General features: G+C 51.0%; 1 protein-coding gene across 13 annotated transcripts in view; it reads left to right on the top strand.

Moving 5' to 3' along the window:
- Positions 1–19,353, top strand: part of Whrn (whirlin) — an 89,581-nt gene that overhangs the window by 31,135 nt on the left and 39,093 nt on the right. For 12 of the 13 annotated variants that reach the window (XR_010066398.1, XM_039109877.2, XM_039109875.2 and 9 more), the window contains exons 2-3: positions 1,152–1,364; positions 11,905–12,030. Coding sequence is in view for 12 of the 13 variants with exons in the window: in XM_039109877.2 (XP_038965805.1) it covers positions 1,152–1,364; positions 11,905–12,030 (339 nt within the window). In the remaining variant the exon portion in view is untranslated. The remainder of the gene's footprint in view (positions 1–1,151; positions 1,365–11,904; positions 12,031–19,353) is intronic. The other variant, XM_039109876.2, reaches the window with a different exon arrangement.

Here is a 19,353-nt window from a genome sequence, read left to right as displayed (position 1 = left end):
TGCTGTACTATTTAGGGAATACTGACAGGAAGCAGTCTGTGTGTGCTCAGGGCAGATGCAGACTTTTAAAAAATCCCTTAAATGTGTGTGCACACATATGCAAGCACTCATGTAGAGGCCCAAATTTGGTGTTTGGCATCGTCCTCAGTGACCTTCCATTTAATTGTTGAGACAGTCTCTCAGCTCTTCCCAGAGTTTGTGCATTGGCTGGTTTAGTTAGCCAGCTTGCCCAGGGCACCCTGTTCCTGTAGTTCCAGCTGCTAGGATTAGGGAGGCTGCCTGTCAGCCTGACTTTAGGGCTCTTAGGTCTTAATCTCACACTTGCGTGATAAATGCTTTTAAGTACTAAGCTATCCCCCAGAAAACACTCCCCCCTCCAGATGTGCTCATGCATGGACTGCAAGCACAGACAGATAGACACGCACAAGCGTGCGCGCACACACACACACACACACACACACACCAAATCAAAGCCCCCCACCCCCACTCACCCTCCCAAAGAAAACAAAAGACCAAACACTTTTGTTTTGTGGTTGAATCTGAGGATGTGAAACTGTGGGTGTGGAGGGCTGACTGTCCTTGAGCCCCATGGCTCACATTTAGTTTGATATGAATGTTACTAGAGAAGTTCAGAGGAGGCACAAGCTTCTAGGAGTCTTCAGCGAGTCACCGATGGCACACTCCATTCTCCCAGAGCTAAACTGTGCCATGCGTGATACTCTCTGGTTTATTGGGGGCCAGTCACATAGGCACTCTGTGGTCCCCACATTCCAGTCTGCAGAAGAAGAGCAGGCATTCAGCATAAGCACGCTGTATGCGGGGCACAAGGATTGTAAAGGCTGAACTGTATGTGATACACTTTAAAGCCATGGTCTTCAACACCAGGATAGGGCCGGCACTGCACTGAAACCTCATAGGGATAGCAGCCTCAGGCCTGCTCTGCTCACTTCCATCTGTAAGGTATCTTGAGAGATGGTATGCTTTGTATTTGGATCACTTGAAATGGGATGGGACAGGTGCTCCATTTTGGCGTGCAAACACTAAGAGCTGGGGGCTGGGGGGGGGGATGAGAATAAGTGCAGGGTCCTCCATGTTGGATTCTCAATAGGAGTTGCCTTCTTCTCTCTAACTGTGTCTTTCCCTCTCTTCAGGCTCTCAAGGGCTCCAAGAAGTTGGTGCTGTCTGTATACTCAGCTGGGCGTATACCCGGGGGCTATGTCACCAACCACATCTACACCTGGGTGGACCCCCAGGGTCGAAGCACATCCCCTCCCTCCAGCCTTCCCCATGGCAGCACCCTGAGACAGCATGAAGATGATCGAAGGAGTGCCCTACACCTCCTGCAGAGTGGAGATGAGAAAAAGGTGAGATCTGGCCAGGTTTAAATGGGTAAAGATTTGGGGGCCTGGGGATGCTTTGGTTTTCCAAGCTCCTTGTATACCCAGGAGCTCCCCTCAAGGCTAGACGGAAGGGCGGAGCTCCGTGACCAGGCTCTATTACTTCTTTTGAGTCTCTCAAGTTTGGTATTCCTGGCTTCCTCTGTGACCTATAAGGTGTGTGTTGCCTTCTAGGATAAGCTGCTGTCGCAGACTAGTAGGAGTACTGTGACTTTGTGACTCTTTCTCCCACAGCAGAATGGAGGGGACCTTTCAATCTGGTATACAGCTCTACTCTAGGACTCATTCCAGGCTGTAGATCTCCAACAGCCACCAACTCCCAGCATGTAGTCCCTTCTGGAACTTGAACCATAGTAGGCCCCTGCTTTAGCACCCAGGAAGGGAAGAGAGGAAGCCTTTACATGTGTGCCTTTACATGTGACCTTTGGACACATTAAATTCTGTAGGGGTCCAGACCCAGGCGTGGACTGTGCACAGATCATGATCCTGGAAGACCCTTGGATGGTGGGGGTCTTGGGCTGTAAACAGCAGAGACCAACTAACTGACTCTGTAATTCGAGGGTGTGATAAAAGGGTGTGTACAGTCCTAGAAGTGGAGCTGAGAAACTTGGGGTGCATCTGCAGAAGAATCCCCACCACAGTGACCCTATGTCCTTCCCCTCCAGACTTCTCTTTCAGGGAAAGAGTAACTTTTTGGCTAACAGGATGCCTTGAACCTTGGCTGATAGGACCACTAGTACTGTAGCTGGTAGGGGAAGGGTGTCATGGGGTTCTGTAGCCTAAAGGAGGCCAGGCGTCATTAAATGTCCCCTATAGAACCACCCTCCTCCTCCTCTTGTCAGTGTGTTTCCTACTGGAAAGAATTAGGAGAATGATTGAGGGTCCCCTGAGGCCGTAACCTTTCTGGGTTGTGTCTGCATGGTTCTGTTTGCATTGTGCACATGGATGCCTATGGGACAAAGAATAACTGTCACTCCTGTCCTGCCAACACGTCTCTGCTGTTTTAGGATCTTGATCCTTACAGCTCGGAGACCACATACCTTCGGGCTTGGGGCCAAGCTCCTGCCTTCAGAGACTCTCTCAGCTCTTTTTTCTGTCAACAAGACCATAACATTTACTTAATGTGGTTTGTGTTCTTTGCTCAAACATCAATGTGAAGATGAGATTTCGGTGACTTGTGGGAAGGCGATAGTGTCTAGGAGTCTGGTTGGTACAAGATGGCAGCCAGCAGGCATCCTCCTACCTCCCCACCAAGGATGCTCACTTTAGGCCACCTTGGGGGGTATTTCAGCCACCTGGGTTACAGTCAAGGCCAGCTTTGCAGCACTGGGCAGAGAACTTGTTTGTTGTTTTCTAAAGCTACTGTCCTGGGCAGAACGTGAGTTCAGAGCTGAAATGGTTGTAATTTCGGCTGGTCCTGAATTCCTGTGGCTTGAGCATTGTACAGGGTACCTTCCAGAGTCCTGGGGCCACCAGCAGGTTAAGTATCACTAGAATCTGAGTGTGAGGGCAGATGGTAGAGAGGTAAAATCCCAGGAAGCAAAACAAGGAAAATTTGTTCCCCTTTCTGGCTTGGCAGTAAAAGTGCCACTGGATGGGTAGTTTATAAGGACTTGAGATTTGATTGGCTGGGGGTTGGAAAGCAGGAAGTTCCAGAGTGTGGTGCCTGCACCAGATGGGGGCCATGGGGCTGAACCACTGAATGGTGACACAGAGCCAACTCAGGTCTTTCGTCCTCATCTCATAAAGACAATGCCATAGAGTCATAGAAGACTCACCCAGGTAGCCTTATCTAACCCTAGTTACCGCCCAAGGCCTGCTTTCCAAATACCATAAGCATATGAGGTTAGTTTTCTACACACTGCAATTTGGAGGACTTAGGTTTTCATTCCATGGGCAGGGTAAAAGCCGGTGAAGAAAAATGAATTCCAAGAAGGGCTAGGGAATGACAGGAAGTGTAGATCTCTGAAAAAATGATACAGGAGCAACCAAGTACCATTTTGGAACCTGAAATAGCAAGAAGTCAGGACAACATGTACAAAGGTCCTAAGACAGGACTGAGCCCAGTATCTTTGAAGTATTGGGTAGGCAGGAGGATGGTGGGAGCATCAGATCAAGTCCCCCCTGGGCATCATGGGGCAGCTTTCATAAGAATACAGAAGGTGCATCGGAAAGACCAGGGGGAATGCAGATACCACAGGAGGCAGAATCTAAACCCATGGCAGTCCAGAGGAGTCTTCACGGGCTATACAGCCGAGTGGGCCATGGGGGCTAAATGGGACCACACCGGTGTGGCAGGAATGATTCAAATCGTAGTTCTGCTGCTTGTGAGTTGTGTCACCTTGGACAGGGGGCAAGAATCCCGAGGTTCTTCCTCTGTGACAGCCTTGGGAAAGCTCCGTGGTAGTGAGGTTCTGGTTTGAGCCCTGATTCATCCTCAGTGTCTGGAATAGCACTGGAACAGTGGCTGACAGGAATGATTTGAGTGCAAATGACATGACTTTGCCTACAAGGGGTAACACAAGAGCTACATCTCAAAGGCTATCGCTAAAGATGCCAGCAGCTCTCCTCCAGGTGGCTCACAGCATGCCTGTGAGGTTGCTCCAACCGCATTCAGATTAGAGAGGGAGCAAAGACTGAGTAGTTTTGCCTGCATGTATGTATATGTATGATGTGCACCCGATGCCTGTGGAGGTCAGAAAGAGGCATTGGATGCCCTAGAACTGGAGTTACAGATGGTCGTGAGCCACCACGTGGGGGGGGGGGTAAGCTGTGGGGAGCAAGCCCATAAGCAGCACCCTTCTATGGCCTCTGCATCAGCACCTGCTTCCAGGTTCCTGCCCTGTGTGAGTTCCTGTCATGGTTTCCTTTGATAATAAGCAGTACTTTAGAAGTACAAGCCAAATAAACCCTTTCTTCTCCAACTTGCTTTTTGGTCGTGTTTCATCACAGCAATAGAAACCCTAACCAAGATACTATGACATTTTCATATATACATGTACATGATGTGTTTTGAGCATATTTACCTCTCTTACCCTCTTTTGTGCCCCTCCCACTTTTACTAGTCTCTCTTCCCAACTAGCCCCACCCACGCATGCCCCTATGGAGACCATAGCTTTACACCAGGATGGTTACCCTAACGATGTCTCTCACTGAATCTGAAGTTTACTGTTTCTGCTCAGTGTTAGGCTAACTGGCCAGCAAGCCCCCTGGATCCTTCTGTCCCTGCCACTCTCCAGCTCTGGAGTCACATCATCACCACAACCAACTTTTTATATGGGTGCTGGGTACCAGTGCTCCATTACTCATGCTTGCACAGCAAATGCTTTATCCACTAGGCCATCCCTGAAGCCTCTGTGTTGGATGGGATCTCTCGTAGCCCAGGCTGGCTATGGCTTTCATCTCCCAGTACTGGGACTGCAGGTGTGTACCACATACCTGGCCACCTCCTCTCCTTCCTCCTCCTCCTCCTCTCCTCCTCCTCCTCCTCCTCTTCCTCCTCTTCTCCCTTCTCCTCTCCCTCCTCCTCTTCCTCCTCTCCCTCCTCCTCTTCCTTTTCCTTCTCCTCTCCCTCCTCTCCTCCTTCTCTCCCTCCTCCTCTTCCTTCTCCTCTTCCTCTCCCTCCTCTCCTCCTTCTCTCCCTCCTCCTCTTCCTTTTCCTTCTCCTCTCCCTCTCTCTTCTCCTCCTTCTCTCCCTCCTCCTCTTCCTTCTCCTCCTCTCCCTCCTCTCCTCCTCTCCCTCCTCTTCCTTTTCCTTCTCCTCTCCCTCCTCCTCTTCCTTCTCCCCTTCCTCTTCCTCCTCCTTCTTCTTCTTCCTCCTCTTCTTCCTTCTCCCCTTCCTCCTCCTTCTCCTTTCTTCCTTCTCTTCTTCTTCTTTCTCCTTTTCCTCCTCCTCCTTTCTTTTTCTTTTAAAGGAATTGCTGCACCATTTTCCACAGCAGCCGTGCTGTTTCATTCCCTCCACAGCACACAAGGACCCAGTGTCTCTTCTCTGTTTGTGAGCAATCAGTCACCCTAACATAGGTCAACCTCTCCCTCATCTGTCTCCACCACGGACCTTTATGTGACACCTTAGCAGAGTGATGACAGAGCTGGAGGTCACAGCTGGGACACAGCAGAGTTTAAGCAAGGCCAGTCTGTCTCTTTCCAAGCCCTCCTGTCTTGCCGTCACCCTGTTCCGCTGCCACACTGTGAGGTGGCACACTTAGGGTGCCTCTGGAGAACCTCAGTCCAGAGAAGGGCTTGTTCTGACACACTCCAAGAGGTGCGTAAAAGGATAGGGAAGGGTGTGCTCCCCCCCTGCTAGAGGGATTGAGATAGGATTCCTAGACGAGACCGTGTCCCGCTGGCCTTGGGAGGAGGGAGCAGCAGGCAGAAGGGACAGGTGATGGTGGCAGGTGAAGTTTGAGAGAACAAGATGGGTCCTAAGAGCTGTGGTTTGGTTGTGCAGCCATGTCCTGAGATGCAAGCTGGGAGAACCAGTGTGTGAGCGTGCTTTTATGCAGGACACAGACCATATGGGAAGTAAAATGAATGAGTTCCAAGTTTGCAGAGACCCTTGGCCAGGTCTTGGCAGCAAAAAGGACCTGACTCTTAAAGGAAGGAAAGGAATTGGCTCAGGAATAGCCAGAAGAGTCCTGGGGCCAGCGAGAGACATGGATGGTCGTAGCCAGGGTGAACTGAAAACCTTCCTATAGGAAAGTCCCTGTCTTTGCATGGTTGGTGCACCCTGTTCTCCCCATGCATACATCCCAGGTGAGAGAGTTCCTGCTCTGGGCATGACTCCATCTTGGAAGCAGCTTGCAGCAAAAACGGCAACCATGTGTTGTCCTGGTCTGGAATTCCACTGGACAGGAGGAAGGCAGAGCAGGAAGGCATCTGGGTGAGAGGGACAGCAAGGGCTCTCTAGAGTAAAAGGAATGAGCAGGAGGTCTGCAGACCCTTTTCTGGGCTAGGTATCCCTCCACTGACTTGAGGAGCAGGCTGAGGTGGGGTCTCTCTGTTCCCATGATCTGTGTGTAAAAGTGATGCTTAGCCTTGGCTCATCTGTGGCAGCCCCAGAGTCTGGAGCTCTCCACATATGTCATATTTCTGTCTTTATTTGAGAGAGGTCGTTCTGCTGACGGACACCAGCCTGCTGAATGGCTGTTTATCCTATGGCTGCAGCTTCAGGACTTGGAGGGGGAGGGTGTTGTGGAATTGCTCGGCTCAAAGGCTAGAGCTATGCAGTCCTCGCAGACTGTGTCATGAGTACTAATGCGTGCACTGAGGCATGCAGGGGTTGAGTGCGTTGCCCCAGGACAGGCTTCTGGTGAATGGCTGAGCTGCCTCAGTTCTGCTATCAGACTTGTCTCTAACCATTCCATATCCCCTAGCTCTGACCCTCAGAGCTGACTTCTGCACAGCTCTAGGCACTGGGTTGACACCAAGTGTCAAGTGTCTTGGTCAGCATCTGTGACACTCCACTGTGGTCACACACCACAGCCTCCATCTGAGATGAGCAGTTAGAGCCTGCAGCCTAACTCACAGCTCTTCACAGACACAGAAGCAGCCTGCACCAGCTCCAGGTTGAGCAGCACCAGGTTGAAGCTTGCTTCTGGGACTTTCTATCACTGACTTCAAACGAGCCATTTCAACCTAAGTGGACACCCAAGTGCCCTTGTACATGACCTGGGGACCGTCCCACCAGCTTGTATCCAGAATAACCATGCTAATAAGCTCACAGCACAGTACAGGGGACATGGCAAATAATTTTAACAACAGCCACAGCTGTGAAAGGCCAAGGAGCAACAAAGTGCCTTTCATCTTGTTCCTTTTAGAACATTAATCAAATACCTCTGTTGGGCCCCAAACTAACCTGGGTACTGGGGATACCACTGTGAATAACACACACACACACACACACACACACACACACACACACACACACACACACGCCCCATAGCCAGGAGGGCGACCCTGTATTGTGCAGGCATTCTACAGAGGCATTGGAACAAACTGTGGGTGGCATATCATAAGGGGTGGGTTAACCCAAGAAGGGCTCAATACACAGTAGTGTGCCTTTAGAGGCGGGCAGAAGAGGCCTCATTAAGAGGTAATAGGATAGGGCTGGTGGGTGTTGCCATCCTACGGGTAGATGGCTCCCAAGGGGCCTAGAGTCACGGGCAGTCTGCAGAGCCTGAAGTTTCTTCTTTAGGGAGAAGAGAGCCATGGGGGAGCTTAAAGCAGAAGAGGGTTGCATGCATGTTAGATGCCACCTGTCAGCTCAGGCTGCGAGAGGATAGACTGCAGGGGGGGAGGGGGACGGAGGAGCTTAGAATTCTAATCTTCACTCAGCCCTGATGGATGGATGGAGTCAGGAATGCTTTGGTAACAGACAATGTCGGGTAACAGACAACTCTGGATGACAGGAACTTACACATGAAGGGTACTTACTGCTCAACTCAGCAGGGCTGGCCAGGTAGCCAAGTGGGCAGCTTAGCCAGCAGGTGAACATTTCTTTCCTCTTACAGTTGACTCTTACTTCAGGCATGTTGCTTTGTGGCTGCGAGTCTGCAGCCCTTGCTCCTGCCATCATAGCTCTCTCTGCCTCTACTTCTCTGATTTTAGAGTGACTCGCTACCAGGCAACCATTACTTAGCTAAAACTGACTCAGGACCACCTAGGTTCTCTGACAGGGAGCTTTGGAGCTGCCAGAGGGAAGGGTGCTGACATCAGGGGAAGCTACTCTTGTTCTCTGGACAGACTTGGGGCTCAACACCAGACAGGATGGGCCTCCAGTAGCACATGCTCCAGGCAGTTGGCATGAGTCTCATCTTGCCTGTGGGGAGCACGAACAGGGTGAGACCTGTGCTGTACCTCGCCCCGAGGGCACGGCATGGGCTGGTCCTGTCCTGTTGAGGAGCAGTCTTGAGGCTGAGACTTCCTGCTGGCTCAAGCCTGCCTCACCTTATTGATGCCTAAAGTTCACTTCAGTATTCCATCCCATCTCATGGGGATCTCTAGAAATTGACCTGGCTTCTCTCCATCAACTCGAAATACTAGCCCAAGCCTATTGCCCCCTCTGGCTTGTTTGTACCATGTCGTCACAGGCTAGCACAGCCTTCTGTTCCTCCCTCCAGCCATATGGAGTCTTTATATGACCCAGTGGCTGTATTGTGCCATAGAATGGTCACTTTCCTCCTGCCCTGCAGTTCACAAAGCTCTTGGCTGTGTTGCTGAGGCTGGGTTCCCAAGTCTCAGGACCACCTAGCCCAGGATCTGTGGAAAGAGGATTCCTGATAAGAGGGTACTAGGGTAATAGGATACTGCCCCACTCTAAAGACACATACAGTTGCTTTCCTTTCCTTTCCCTTCCTTTCCCTTCCTTTCCTTCCCTTCCCTTCACTTCTCTTCCCTTCCCTTCCCTTCCCTTCCCTTCCCTTCCCTTCCCTTCCCTTCCCTTCCCTTCCCTTCCCTTCCCTTCCCTTTTCTTCTAGTCCTTCCTGGGACCTACAGGCCATGCATGGCAAACAGACTTGGCAAAGGTAGACTCCGTGAAGCCCTTGAGATAGGGAACTGTCCCAGGTTACATGGGCAGCCTGGTGTTACCAATGTCCTCAGAGGAGGCACAGGAGGGTATGGGTTAGAGGAACAGCAATGCCATGCTGGAAGCAGGGGAGCCCATGGGAAGGTACTGAGCTAAGGTACAGAAGTCCCTGGAGCCTCAGAAGGAAGGTAGTCCCGGTCCACACCGTCCGCTTTCAGAACTGCTTCTGACTTTGACAGTTCGTTCCACAATGCTACAGTGCCCAGGCACCAATGACTGTAGAGGACACGGGCCTGGCAAGGAAGTTGGGGAAACTGCACGGCTGTCACAGCAGGCCCCATTCGTATCAAGGAGGGAACAGCTTCTAGGGAGAGTGGCTTTGGGTAAGACAGTTCCCAGGAAGGGGCTCACAGTGAGGTTGTAGTGATAAGCTCCCTCCCCCACCCCTGCCCATGTCTCAGGGGATCTCATGTGCCTTCCCAGGTGGCTCACATATCCCACACCCCCTTTTCTGTTTAGTTGCCTCATGCTGTCAGCAGCAGCTCCAGGGACCCTGCCACACTGTTCTCTGACTAGGCCTGGCTTACACCTTGGGTAGACACAGGGTTCTTAGGATACATGTCGGGGTGGAAGGACAGTGCCAGGAAGGACATGAGACAGCCACAGTCACCACCTCTCAAGAAAATCATTTGATTGTTCCTGCCTCTGGAAGCTTAGCCAGTGGCTTGCCTTATGATGCCCTCTGTCCTGCAGATAGCAATAGTTGCTGTTGCCTCATTGCTCTCTGTGCACATACAGACTTAACTCAGCTTTCAGTGCAGCTCTTCCCATCCCCCTTCTCAGCGAAGAAACTGAGGCACAGAGGGCGAAGCTCACATGGCTACCAAGTATTATCAACTTCAACAGTCTGGGCCCTGAGCCAGCACATGTCACCTCACAAATACACAAGCCTGTATGTGACTTGGGACCAGGGTGGCCATCAGACCTAGGTTAACTGGAGTCCACACAGGCCTCAGATGGGTCCTGTAGCAGGGTGGTGGAGCAGACCCTAACGTATGAACTGAAGTTCCTGGGTCTGACCAGGACCACAGGTCTGTTTTTCTGATCCTTTATGGCCCCGTGCATCCCTCTCCAACTTGAGGAAGGCTATACTGAGCAGCTGTGACATTCATAGGGTCACTGTTGAGCTCTTCCCCCACCCCTCTTCCTGAGTCACGGGTACAGGGTGCAGGGAGAGTGCCAATTAACACAGTGGCAGCACCTGGACCAGACATGGCCACAGCCAGATATAATTGCCTGAGGTCAGCCGTTTTGGTTTTTTTTTTCCTACACGAGCTTTGCCACATGCAAGATGGAACCAACCAGCAGCAGATCATATTTACTGAATGCATCCTATGACATTTACTAAACTCCTCATGTGACACCATGTTGGGTCTTTATGAAGTAGGCAGATGCCAGCTTTGTCCTCATGTTCAGACAGTGGGGCTGAGACATGGTGAGGTTAAGTGACAGTTGTGTGAACACTTTGTGCCCTACTCTGTCTCTTTTGCCACCTCTGCCCAGGTGGACGCCCAATTGAATGCGGTGCTGGAGTAGAGGGAAAGGCTCTGCTTGGTGGCTGGGACAGAACACACTGTAACTGTTAGCCGAGTGACCCTGGAGAATAAGACAGCTAGTTGGGACTGGAGGGCTAGGCTAGCTCAGTGGTTAAGCGCACTGAATGTTCTTCCAGAGGACCATTGTCCAATTCCCAGCACCCTTACAGCAGCTCACATCTGTCTGTAACTCTAGTTCCAGGAGATCCGACACCCTTGCAGGGAAACTCATGCAGGCAAAATAACACCAATGCACACAAAATAAAAACAAATCATTAAAAAAGAGAGAGAGAGCTAAGTGAGGTTTGCCCCCATATGCCTGAAGGTCATGTCCACTGCTTTCCACCATAGGTATTTATGCTGTCTTCTCTTGGGTCCCTTACAATTTCATGAGTTTTCTCTTGATGGGGGGCGGGGGGTGGTGTCTATCTGAGCTGTTCTAGCCCCTCCTCTCCCACCCCCAGAAATCCTTTCGTGCCTGAGCACCTCCACCTCTAAGAGTTCCCACTGACTCATCTCCAAGGCTTGAGTTTCTGATGTCTAGCAATGACAGCCCTAACCATGTGTTCAGCCTCTAGCCCCTCAGAGACGGCACTTTCTCCAGAAAGTCCCCACCTGCCTGGTTCCCTGGGCCTGGGTCTCTCTGTGGCCGTGTGGCCACCACTCCTTGTGCCCTGGTCCTGCTGCAAAGAGAAGGCCTCTGACCCATTCCACTTCACTGTGATCCTTTCCTGAGTAGTGTGCAGACACCCCCCTACAGGCCCCACATCCGCACCGGGACAGACTGCGTTGGTATACCCTGAGTGCATGGAGTAGAGTGGAATGAGGCAGTGTGCACTGTCAGAACAGTGGTTGTGTTGGAGGCCTTGGAGAGGTGGGGAGGTAGAGTCCCTCTGGGTCCCAATGGTAGTGGCCCCAAGCTGAAACCAACCTTGATCTGGTGGAGGAGAGACAGGAATAAGCACGTGAGCCGAGCCCTGAAACAAGAAGCCACCTTTGGCTAAAGCATAAGGTGGATGCCCGCCAAGAGGACAGCATAAATACCTGTGGTGGGAAATGGTGGACGTGACCTTAGGGCAGCGTGAGGGCAAACCTCACTTAGCTCTTGCTCCTTTTTAATGGGCTGGTAGTGTTCACCATTGAATGCACTCGGGGATGTGACCTTTGGAGGTAGTGCCTTGCTTTGCCTGCATTTGTGTGGTGAACTGAGGGACAGGAAAGGGAGGACACAGGCCCTAGGGATTTCTGTAAGGCCTTGCCCTGCACTGCTTTGTTGGTTAGGATCCAGAGCTTTTCAGGGCTTAGGAGAGGTTTTGTAGTGTGCTTCCCTTCCCCACCCAGGGCTTGGCTTCCTCCAGGTCAATGTGCTTACCTCTTCTTATAGGTGAACCTGGTGCTGGGGGACGGCCGGTCCTTGGGCCTCACAATCCGAGGTGGAGCCGAGTACGGCCTTGGCATTTACATCACTGGTGTGGACCCGGGCTCTGAAGCCGAAAGCAGCGGCCTCAAGGTGAGGGAGTGATGGTCTGTGGGCTGCCTGTGTGGGGATGGTGGGGAAGATCATCACAGCTGATTTACTTCAGCAAAGCAGGTGGTGCCCCAGCTGAGGACTGGATCTGCTGGGGATTCCTCACTGGCTGCTGGGTCTCTAATGCTCCCAGCAGCAGCAGGGTGGCCTCCCACACTGTGCTAGGCAGTGGGCCAGCCCAACACTTTTGAGGCTGCTGTTTTGCAAACAGTGATGATGCTTGTGATGGCCCTGACCCCGGGGCTTGTTATGACACATGCAGAGAGCAGGAGAGAGAAAGCCAGCTATGAGCAGGAAGCAGCCTCGGGGCTAGCATCCAATCCAGACCAGAAGTTACTGAAATGGCATAATTAATTCTAAGCAGAGCGATGTGCCTGGCACTCAAGAGTCAGAGCCTGTGCATGCTACCGGGTGGAGTGAGGTCCTGTAAGGTGGGTCTCAGAACAAGGCTTGTGCCCACAAAGTCTTAAATGAATTCCAAAGCCCAGGCTATAATCTGTGGTACTGGGCACCCTACAGGGATAACCAGCAACTTACTTGTCAGAGAGCCAGAGACTGCACACAAGGTCATGGCTCAGGATCCAGATCACTGTGACACATGACAGCAGCATGTGTCTGAGCAATCATGGATGCTGGGCCCGCAGTGATGTGGATAGAGTGCTGACAGTGGCCCAAGTGGAATTTGACACAGCTTTGGGGACAGGAGAGGTAGACGGTTGAAACAAGCTGGGGAGAAATGAGGTGTGGTGTACACACATACATGCGCGCGCAAACACACACACACACACACACACACACACACACACACACATCTATCTCAAGATCCACAGGCCCAAAACCCTAGCATATCAAATAGACTGTCATAGGGGAGATGAGGCAAAAACAGGCTTTTGGGAGGCGTGGGGTGTTTGGGGAGAGCTGTGGCTCCAATGGAGAAGGACAGCGTGTCCCAGCTTACTCCGTTCCTTCAGGACTGTGATTCAGGACTGTGAGCCTTGAGCCTCCTCCACTGCCTGAGCCACCTTATCTCTGTTAGGAACATGCCTACCTCAGGGTTGTAGAAAGCCAATAGCACCATTAGTCATTGTGGTAAACACAGATAGAGTCTGTGGGCGTCCCTCCAAATCCTCACCTCTTCCCTGTTGGGGTCACCGGATCATGAGGTGGAGCATCTATGCTATCAGTGCTATTAGTGACCTTGTAAGAAGCCCCTAGAAAGGCAACAAAATAATATGTCATCTGTGACCCAGCAAGAAGGTCCTCACAGGCAGAGTCCACTGGCATTTTGATGTTGAGTCGCCCAGCTCCAGAACTGTCAGCAGTAGCCTGTGCATAAGCCATCCTGTCTGTGGGACTTTGTTGCAGCATCTGTCAACATTACATTATGGAGAAGGGATCACATATCTCTGCCCCAGCCTCCCCAAGGACTTATAGGCAGCTGAGGTTTTGATGGAACCACTGACTAAATTGCATATGTAAGTAAATCTTTACTCCTGCACCTGCACATGTAATGAAACTCATTGGGTCTCTGTCTCTGTCTCTGTCTCTCTCTCTGTCTGTCTCTGTCTCTCTCTCTGTCTCTCTCTCCCTCTCTCTCTCCCTCTCTTCCTCTCTCTCTCTCTCTCTCTCTCTCTCTCTCTCTCTCTCTCACACACACACACACACACACACACACACACACACACACAAAGAGAAGGGTGAGTTGAACACTGACCTCCAGGAGTTATGTTCAGTTGGGAAGGCGGGCAGCGAACAATACTCTGTTCATTTAGTTAGAAAGAAGGCAAAGAAGACGGATTTTTGTAAAAAAAAAAAAAAAAAAAAAAAAAAACCTTCCCATTGCCCGAGTTTGTCAGGTGGCTGCAGGCACTCGGGAGTAATTTGCTTGCAAACTGCCCACCTTCAGTTAAGTCCTTTTACTGTAACCTCAGCAGTGAGGCTCTCGATGGTGGCCACCTCTTTGCTCTCGCCTCCCAGGCCCCTTGCCTGTGCTGACACCTGCCCACACTCGCCTGGGCATCCAGCACTGATTAGTTCTGTTTATTGCAGTGCACTTTCCGTGGAATTAGGCATATTGAAATGGAATAAAGGGCCTGCTTGTGTGGGTGGTGGAGCCAGAACAGGCTTTATTTGTAAATAGCGCTCCATGCTGCGGTGCAGCGCCTTCCGTGGGGCTTCCAGCTGTTCAGCCCACTTAGCTTCCAGGGCCCAGTGTGAACCCAGAGAGGGGGCAGGGCGCCCAGGCCCTGAGTGGAAAAACACTTGGGAGGTCAGCCAGGTCCCCAGTAGTTACCCAAGGGGTGGTCCTTGCGGCTTGGAGCTTGCCTACCTTCTCAGCAGGGGCAGCCCCTCCCCCCTTTGCCTTTTATCTTTGGATTCCTCTTATTTCTTTGCACCACCCTCCCATACCCAGCCAGTCTCCAGTCCTTCCAAAGAGCCAACTACTAAGCCTCTTTTGTTCCCTTGGGGACAGCCTATATCGAATGGCATTCAGAAGCAGTCGTAATAGCAGTGACCATTCATTAGTGGTTATTATGAGTGAGACATGGTGCTAACATTTAGATACATCTGCTTGCATTTAATCCTCTCTGTAGCCCCGTGGGGGTGGGATGGGGAGCGTTCATGGCACAATTTAACAGATGAGCAACTGGGGCTCAGAGAAAAAGCAGTAACTTGCCCAGGGTCACACAGGGATCCCAGCAGTGGCCCTTCTGACCCTTGTAGCTATGTTCTACTGTTGTCTTATGATTCTAACTGGACCAAGTATGGAAGGAAGGAAAGAGGGAGGGAGGGAGAGAGAGGGAGGGAGGGAGGGAGGAGACATAAAGGTCCTGTCTGCTAGGAATTGCTGTGCCTTCAAATCCCCTTGAGGCTGACCCAACTGCATGGCCTCTGCTGAGTCTGTCCAGGCTGTCAGCACGTTGCTCTCCCACCCCGGGGACCAGGCTGCTGTCCTAGCTAGGATCCTTGGAGGAGGAACTTTGCTCCTGGGAATGCCCCACTTGTGGGACCACTGCTCTGCAGCTTGTGGCTTTGGAGCAGGCCTGTCATACATCTCGGGTAGAAATCCTATCTCAGTGACAAAGGACGGTCTACTCTTTTCAGGTCTGTCCTGGGCCATGTGTTGCCTTTGTTGACCCCTCTACAGACCAGCTTCTGTTGGGCTAACCTCTGCCCACCTGCTCTTTCAGGATCAAGCTTCCTCACAGCAACACCCTATTCTGTACCCACTGGGTAGTAGGAAACCTGCTTGATCATTCACTCAGACCTTCACTCAGCTCTGCAAGGGTGGTGGGGCCTTTGGTCCCATGCACGTCATGACGAGTATGTGTCTGATAAAGTGTCCTAGTTCCCAGCCGTGTAAGGTAGAACCTAGGTTGTACTTCCTCCTGGTCCCCTACTCACAACAGAGCAGTTGCACCCAATTGGTGCTCAGGCAATGGCTCCCAGGCTGAAGGAAGGACTGTGGCCAGGGTAGGACCTGCCCAAGCTCTGATCTTTAGCCCTCTCTACCTTGTATCCCCGCTTGAACACAGTAGGACTGGCATGTCAGTGGAAATGGTATGAGAAGCTGTGTCTGTTTATTTTCTTCATGCTTATGACCAAATACCTGAAAAAGCAATTTAGGAAAGGGCTTATTGTAGCTCACAGTTTGAGGGTGCAGTCAAGTTAATATGGCGGGCAAGACGTGGCAGCAGGAGTGTGAGGCAGCCGGTCACATTGCTTCCGCATGCAGGATGTGGACCAGAACTCTAGCCCATGGAATAACACCACTCACATTTATGGTGAAACTTCAATTAAACCTTTCTAGAAACACCCTTCTAGACCCCTAGTAGTATGTTTTCCCAGCATTTTAGACCTAGTCAAGTTGACAAGATTAATCACCCATCATAGTAAACTTACTGCTCTCATGGGATACAGAGAGCACCACCAGCCCCTGCTCCCCAGTGCAGCCCCTGCTCCCCAGTGCAGCCCCTGCTCCCCAGTGCAGCCCCTGCTCCCCAGTGCAGCCCCTGCTCCCCAGTGCAGCCCCTGCTCCCCAGTGCAGCCCCTGCTCCCCAGTGCAGCCCCTGCCTCTCAGCGCTCATTGTCTCATGCTAAAGCAGGCTGCATAGCACTTCTGCCCACAGTGGGGCTGGTCACTGTAGGCGCTCCGGGAGTGTTCCAGAGCCACTCTTTGGTTCTGCAGTAGACAACAGGTGGACGAGACTAGTCCACGCTCAGATCTCAGCCTCCAACCTCACTCACACCTGAGGAAAAAGAAGGGGGAAAGCAAGATGGAGAGTCCTGAGGTCTGGGTTGCCACAAGGCCCCACCCACCATCCCCTTGATGTTGCCTGTGTCCCATGCTCCACCCCACCCCAGGAATCATGCTGGAGCAGAGGAGCCCATGGTTGCTCTCTCTTCTCCCTTGGTAAGAAAGAGAAGAGTGTAATTATAAGGTGCTTGTTAAATAAAAATCCTTCAGGTGGGTTTTGTGCCCCATTCTCCTGGGGACCGAACTTGGCCAGGTGTTCAAAGAAAGATGCAGCAGAGGACATCGTGGTACCTCAGAAACACTGTTGGTCATATTGTGATCTGAGTGAAAATAACACAAACACCATCTTTATGTTTACATAATTCCTGATTGGAAAAAAAAAAGCCTCCATTCAAAGGATCATAGTGTGATGAATTCCTGGCAGTGCTAAGGAACTGCAGCTGGTTTTGTGTCAATGTAATTAGGATGACAGAAATAATTGCCTAATATTTATGTAACTCTCAAGAGCCTAAGAACACTTTGCAAACAGTGGTCTCCCTTTCATTCCACAACTTAAGATGAATGGACCGATTTCTTGAATGACACAGTGTTCACACTTAGGAAAGAAAAATAGGTAATGTCTATACCTAAGATCCGTGTCAGAGGAGTTAAGTTTTCAGCTAAAAGCCATCCAGAAAAAGAAAACGCAAGCCTAGACGATTTCACAAGTAACAGATAGCAAGAGGTTGAGCAAGAAGTATTGTGCGGTCTCCCCCTGAAAATAAATGCTGTAATATGTCCCTACTTATTTTATGAAGCCAATGCATTGTACTACTATGACCAAGCAAACTTCATACCAGGAAAGAAGATGACAGCACAGTCTTTCATGAGTGTAGGTGCTAACACCCCTCAGAGAACAGCATCCTTCATCAGCATGGGTGCTAACAGCCCCCAGAGAACAGCATCCTTCATGAGTGTAGGTGCTAACACCCCCCAGAGAACAGCATCCTTCATCAGCGTAGGTGCTAACAGCCCCCAGAGAACAGTAGCAAATTCACAATTATTTGAAGGAACAAGGACTGGAATGACAGCTCGGTGGGTAAAGGTCTTTCTGCATACATGTAAGGATGGGAGCTGGGATTCCCAGCACACACATAAATGCCATAAATCCCTCAGGCGTGGTGGCCATTTAAATCTCCGCACCAAGGAGGCAGAGACAGAGGTCCTCAGAGCAAGTCGGGTAAGTGGGACTGGCCGAATCAGTGTGCTGTAGGTTCAGGTGAAAGATCCTACCATGATAGTCAAGGTGCAGAGAAGTCACCTAAGACAGTCACTCGTTGTCCTCTGATCTCCAGATGTGCATGCATACATGTGTACCCACACATATGTGCACATGTAGACACACACATGCGCGCGCGCACACACACACACACATGCACACACACACGCGTGCACACACACACACTTAAAATAACATCTTAAAGTAATGCGTCCAGCAGAAGGGGATCATGGAGTTTCATTCACAGACTGAAGAACTGAGTACCTTTGCCTAAGACTGAGGAAAGCTAACTGTGCCCTAAACACCTAGCTAAGAGCATTCTAGAAGTTGTAGTCAGCTCTGTAAGTTGAGAAAAAGAAAAGAAATGAAACTCTGTTCTCAAAGGCTCATCCACGTAGAAAGTACCAAAGAACCTACAGCAGAGCCCCTGGAATGAACCAACACTTGAGCAGGGAGAAGGGATGCAAGGTCAGCCCACAGAATTGACCGCTGCCAGGGCTGCTGGCTTACACACGTGGGCCCAGCACTCGTGGAAGTGGAGGCAGAAGGGTCTCCAGGGTGAGGCTAGTATGGGTGAGGTACCCATTCTCTAGTCAGCCTGTGCTAACTGGCTGCCCCCTACCAAAATTCAATGAGTACCAAGCACACCAGGGCGGTCCTGCAGTCCTTTCAATAGGTGCCCCTGGGGTAGCTGGGGATCTTTGTATTTAGCATATCAAAGCAGACCTGGCCTCCAGGTTTCCCCTCAGTCCCAAATTGTTACTGGGTCTACTCTACTGTGACCTCTCCTGCCCAGGGGCTGAGCTGCCTTTCCCTAGAGGCTCTTCCTATGTAATTTTAATTATCCCCTTTCTGTACCTTTGGCCTTCTGCTGCTGTACCTGGTTCCCCTCTCTTCCTCGTCCCATCTCCTCACACGGCTCAGGGTCCTGACCACTCTGGATTCTCCCTTTGTATGAGGCGTCCCTGCCTCCAGCCTCTCTCCAAGCACAGCTGAGGGCACTGTGCCATGCAGACACATGCCCTGTATCCTCTGTGTGATTCCACTCCTCTCTGTGGGGGCTGATTAATGGAGCAGCACAGGGTCTCCCCTATCTCCACTTTTCTGTAAACCCTGCTCCTGTGACCTCAGACCAGCCTCTCAGACGATTTTTGTTTGCTTTGTGGAGAAGAAACCTGGAGTTAACAGACTGAAGTTGAACTGTACCCCTAGGTTCAGGTCCTGGTTCCTGCCTGCTCTCCTACTAGCACTGTCTTGGGAGGTTGAGGGACCGTTAGGAGGTACACAGCCTGGCTGGAGAAAGTATGCTTCTAGGGTCTTTATCCAGCCCTGGCAGCTCCCCTCCTTTTATGGGCCAGGTTTTCCCAGCCTATGGTTGTCATTCACTCTTTGTCTTTCAACTTTCCTAATGTTGCAAACCATTAGTATACCCCCTGGTGTTGTGGTGACCCCCAACCAAAACATTATTTTGTTGCTATTTCATAACTGTAATTTTGTTACCATTATGAATCATAACATAATGTGCAATATACAGGATATCTATCTGTTATACGACCCTTGTGAAAACATTTCAACCTTTCCAAAGGGGTCTCGACCCACAGGTTGAGAACCACTACCACTGTGTGAGACTCCACCAGCCTCTGTTCATTTAAGGTTGTGGTCCCCCCACACCTCCATGGTTTGAAACTTAACAGTGAGGAAGGTCTTAGATGGGTTCGTAATTTTCGTTTTATGATTTTATTTTAGGCATGTTGGCACATGCTGGCACATGCCTTTTATCCCAGTTACT

Source organism: Rattus norvegicus, chromosome 5 (assembly GCF_036323735.1).
Source record: "Rattus norvegicus strain BN/NHsdMcwi chromosome 5, GRCr8, whole genome shotgun sequence".
NCBI classification, from domain to species: Eukaryota; Metazoa; Chordata; class Mammalia; order Rodentia; family Muridae; genus Rattus; species Rattus norvegicus.
This window is presented reverse-complemented; position numbering and strand designations above follow the sequence as displayed.